We start from the raw sequence: 5,043 nt of genomic DNA, 5'->3' as shown, positions 1-5,043 counted from the left end.
ACACATAGAGTCATTAATGTACAAACAGAGTGATCTTTTCAAGTGTTTATTTCTGTTAATGTTGATGATTATGGCTTACAGCCAATGAAAGCCCAAAAGTAATTATCTCAGTAAATTGGAATACTTTATAACAGCAGCTTGAAAAATGATTTTAAAAGCCAAAATGTTGGCCTAATGAAATGTACAGTGGGGAAAAAAAGTATTTAGTTTATGGCAACATTGCATTTTTTTAACCAGTTTATCCCAATTGAAGTTTTTTCATTGTTTTCTAGTACGTTATATGATAAACTTGATGCTGTAATTCAAAACTATAACTTGTCCCACAAAAAAATCAGCCCTCATACGGCTATGTCGACAGAAAAATAAATAAAAGCATGGCTCTTGGACAATGGGGAGAAATAAAAATAAAAAAGTACAAAAATGAAACTTGACAGCGGAGGCGAGGGGTTAATTAGACTCCATATTTTAGTTGTTACGCACTGTTCATGTGGTTGGTTTTGTGTGGTGAGCTAACCACTGATCATGCTGCGATAGCTAGCAACGTGCCTGTCATTGTTTCTTTCTGTATCTAGCAGACAGCAGCAAGCACAGCGCTGCTTTGTGCAATGTGGGGTCCGGCTAAGTAGCATGTAATGTGTGGGAATGCAGAGATCCCACTTCCTCCATTGTGGTCAGGATGACTGACAGATCTGACCGACTGTTAAATAAATGGAGGGAGGGAGTGTGTAATTAGCAGCAGAGCTGTGATGCCCTCCAGGAGACAACACACAGGTAGAATGTTTGTTGCTAAGGGGACGTCAGTTTGGTTCTGCACTCACCTTGGACATTATCCATTAAAGGACTTCAGCAGGTGAAACTGACACTGTATTCTTCTACTTACAAGGATCTGGAGCTTCAGCCAGGAGAGTTATCACCTTCAAGGACCTCACGAAGATTAAAAACAACTTATTTTCTAAAAAAAAAAGGAAACCCCCAGCAAACCCAACAGCTAAAATATTGATACAAGGAGATCTGACTTCCGTCATCTGGATTATCGATTCCCAGAGCCTTTATTTCATTCTTAAATATGTCACAAGACCCCTCGGTAAATGGTGCTTGTCGTTCATACTGCATAGATGCTGTAGCTTTTTTCATGCTCACAACAAGGCTAAATTGGACTTAATCGAATGGATTTTTTTTAATGATCTGATAGATGAATTCTGCAGATTTGGAAGAATTATTGAAATTGTCTTCATCTGTATCATTCTGTCACTGGTCTGTTTTCTAATCGCCCGGCAAAGCAGCACCAAGAGCATCATTTCCTCCCAAATCTCATCATGATATACAAACACCTCAATAATAGAATTTTATGATAAGATTTAAATTATTTCCAGATTTGTATTTCAGCTCTGGTTTGCACAAAGTAGGATATTGAATACATTTGAAGATTTTTTTTTTCAATAGCTAGTGATGTACTAATCCCGTTATTTAACCATGTGGACTCTGTATATGAAAGGGATTACTCCTCGGAAAACTATACATAAAGTAAGTAACCCACCAGTGGCTGAACTAGTTTATATGTCAACACATCCTAAGGAATGTATCGTTTTTATTATATTGTAAAATGTTATTCCACAAAATAATGTATTTACATTTCATGGAAGTGCTATCATTAACCGTTTAATGATATATAAGAAATTGTAAATTTCGTATTAATATCAGGTATTGTATAAAAAAGGAGAGTGCTTTCAAAGAAATAAGAGTGAAAAGAGTATAATAAGCGATGTTGTCTAGTCTAGAAAACCCATTATCATTAGGGATGAGCGAATAGCTTTGGATAACTTCTTATCAGAATAGCTACAGTGGCATGTAAAAGTTTGGGCACCCCTTGTCAAAATAACTTTTATTGTGAACAATTTAACAAGTTGAAGATAAAATGATCTCTAAAAGGGCTAAAGTTAAAGATGACACATTTCCTTTGTACTTTAGGAAAATATATATATATATTGTAATTTTTTTACATTTTAAAAATTACAAAAAGGAAAATGGGCCGATGCAGAAGTTTGGGCACCCTGCATGGTTAGTACCTATTAGCTCCCACTTTCGAAAGTATCACAGCTTGTAAATTCTTCTTGTAGCCAGCCAAGTGCCTTGCAATTCTTGTTTGAGGGATTTTCATCCATTCTTCCTTGGAAAATTCTTCCAGTTCTGTGATATTCTTGGGTCATCTTACATGCACTGCTATTTTGAGGTCTAGCCACACATTTTCAATGATGTTCAGGTCAGGGGACTGTGAGGGTTATTGTAAAACCTTCACCTTGCACCATTTGAGGTAGTCTATTGTGAATTTTGACATTTGTAGAAGCCATCCTCTTTTCAACTTCAGCTTTTTTACAGATTGTGTTATGATTGCATCAAGAATTTGTTGAAATTTCATTGAATCCATTCTTCCCTCTACCCATGAAATGTTCTCCGTGCCATTGGCTACAGAACAAACCCAAAGCATGATTGAGCCACCCTCAAGCTTAATGGTTAGAGATATATTTTCCTGAAATTCAGTGCTTTTTTTTTACTCCACACAAACCTTTGATCATTGTGGCCAAAGAGTAGTATTTTAACCTCATTGGTCCACAGGATTTGTTTTCAAAATGCATCAGGTTTGTTTAGATGTTCTTTTGCATACTTCTGATGCTGAATTTTATAGTGAGGATGCAGGAGAGGTTTTCTTCTGAAGGCCATATTTGTACAGGTGTCTCTGAAAAGTAGAACAATGCACCACAACTCCAGAGTCTGGTAAATCTTTCTGAGGGTCTTTTGCAGTCAAGAAGAGGTTCTGATTTGCCTCTCTAGCAATCCTACGAGCAGCTCTCACTGAAATTTTGCTTGCTTTTCCAGACCTTATCTGGACCTCCACTGTTCCTGATAACTGACATTTCTTAATTTCATTTCAAACTGAGAAAAGAGCAACTTGAAAAAGCTTTACTATCTTCTTATAGCCTTCTCTTGCTTTGTGGACCACAACCATTTTCATTTTCAGAGTGCAAGGCAGCTGCTTAGAATAACCCATGACGGTTATATTTTTACACAAGGTTAGAGGTGGCTAGGTTTTTATAAAGCTGGGAAATTTGCATCAACTGCCTTTTCCTAGGAAACAAGCCATAACTCTAACAGGCTAATTAAGGTCTGAAACCTTGGTCAAAATTATTTTAGCACAGAAATATCCCAGGGTGCCCAAACCTTTGCATAGGCCCATTTTCCTTTTTGCAATTTTTATTCATCCCGCAAAAAACAAGACCTCACATGACTCTGTGGACCAAAATATAGAAAAATTATAGCTCTCAAAATATGGTAACGCAAAAAATATTTTTTGCAATAAAAAGCGTCTTTTAGTGTGTGACGGCTGCCAATCATAAAAATCTGCTAAAAAGGCCGCTATAAAAGTAAATCAAACCCCCCTTCATCATGCCCTTAGTTAGGGAAAAATAATAAAATTTAAAATTTTTTATTGATTTCTATTTTCCCATTAGGGTTAGGGTTGGGGCTAAAGTTATGGTTAGGGTTAGGGTTGAGGCTAAAGTTAGGGTTGGGGCTAAAGTTAGGGTTGGGGCTAAAGTTAGGGTTAGGGCTACAGTTAGGGTTGGAGCTACATTTAGGGTTGGAGCTACAGTTAGGGTTGGGGCTACAGTTAGGATTAGGGTTGGGGCTACAGTTAGGGATAGGGTTAGGGCTAAAGTTAGGGTTAGGGTTGGGGCTAAAGTTCGGGTTGGGGCTAAAGTTCGGGTTGGGGCTAAAGTTAGGGTTGGGGCTACAGTTAGGGTTGGGGCTAAAGTTAGGGTTAGGGTTGGGGCTAAAGTTAGGGTTGGGGCTAAAGTTAGGGTTTGGATTACATTTATGGTTGGGATTAGGGTTAGTGGTGTGGTTAGGGTTATGGTTGGGATTAGGGTTAGGGGTGTGTTGGAGTTAGGGGTGTGGTTAGGGTTGAGATTAGGGTTAGGTGTGTTGGGGTTAGGGGTGTGTTGGGGTTAGGGGTGTGGTTGGGATTAGGGCTAGGGGCATGTTCAGGTTAGGGGTGTGGTTAGGGTTATGGATAGGGTTGGGATTAGGGTTAGGGGTGTGTTTGGGTTAGGGCTTCAGTTAGAATTCGGGGGTTTCCACTGTTTAGGCACATCAGGGGCTCTCCCAATGCGACATGGCATCTGATCTCAATTCCAGCCAATTCTGCGTTGAAAAAGTAAAACAGTGCTCCTTCCCTTCCGAGCTCTCCCGTGCTCCCAAGCAGAGGTTTACCCCAACATATGGGGTATCAGTGTACTCTGGACAAATTGGACTACAACTTTTGGGGTCCAATTTCTCATGTTAGCCTTTTAAAAATACAAAACTAGGGGCTAAAAAATAATTTTTGTGGAAAAAAAAAAGGATTTTTTATTTTCACAGTTCTGTGTTATAAACTGTAGTGAAACACTTGGGAGTTCAAAGTTCTCACAACACATCTAGATAAGTTCCTTGGGGGGTCTAGTTTCCAATATGGGGTCACTTGTTGGGGGGTTTCTACTGCTTAGGTACATCAGGGGCTCTGCAAATGCAACGTGACGCCTGCAGACCAATCCATCTAAGTCTGCATTCTAAACGGCGCTCCTTCCCTTCAGAGCTCTGCCATGCACCCAAACGGTGGTTCCCCCCACATATTTCATAACAGGTACTCAGGACAAATTGGACAACGACTTTTGAGGTCCAATTTCTTCTGTTACCCTTGGGAAAATACAAAACGGGGGGCTAATTTTTGTGGAAAAAAAAAAGATTTTTTATTTTCACGGCTCTGCGTTATAAACTGTAGTGAAACACTTGGGGGTTCAAAGTTCTCACAACACATCTAGATAAGTTCCTTGGGGGGGTCTAGTTTCCAATATGGGGTCACTTGAGGTGGGTTTCTACTGTTTAAGCACATCAGGGGCTCTCCAATTGCGACATGGCGTCCCATCTCAATTCCAGTCAATTTTGCATTGAAAAAGTCAAATGGCGCTCCTTCTCTTCCAAGCTCTGCCATGCACCCAAACAGTGGTTTAC

General features: G+C 39.5%; 1 protein-coding gene across 1 annotated transcript in view; it reads left to right on the top strand.

Moving 5' to 3' along the window:
• The first annotated feature begins 911 nt into the window (after nt 1-911).
• Nucleotides 912-5,043, top strand: part of LOC138656816 (NACHT domain- and WD repeat-containing protein 1-like) — a 59,010-nt gene continuing 54,878 nt past the window's right edge. The window contains exon 1 of the mRNA XM_069744089.1: nt 912-1,524. Within this exon, the coding sequence (XP_069600190.1) occupies nt 1,474-1,524 (51 nt within the window). The 5' untranslated portion in view covers nt 912-1,473. The remainder of the gene's footprint in view (nt 1,525-5,043) is intronic.

Source organism: Ranitomeya imitator, chromosome 1 (assembly GCF_032444005.1).
Source record: "Ranitomeya imitator isolate aRanImi1 chromosome 1, aRanImi1.pri, whole genome shotgun sequence".
NCBI classification, from domain to species: Eukaryota; Metazoa; Chordata; class Amphibia; order Anura; family Dendrobatidae; genus Ranitomeya; species Ranitomeya imitator.
The sequence above is the reverse complement of the archived record's forward strand: the minus strand, read 5'-3'. Positions and strand labels throughout refer to the sequence as shown.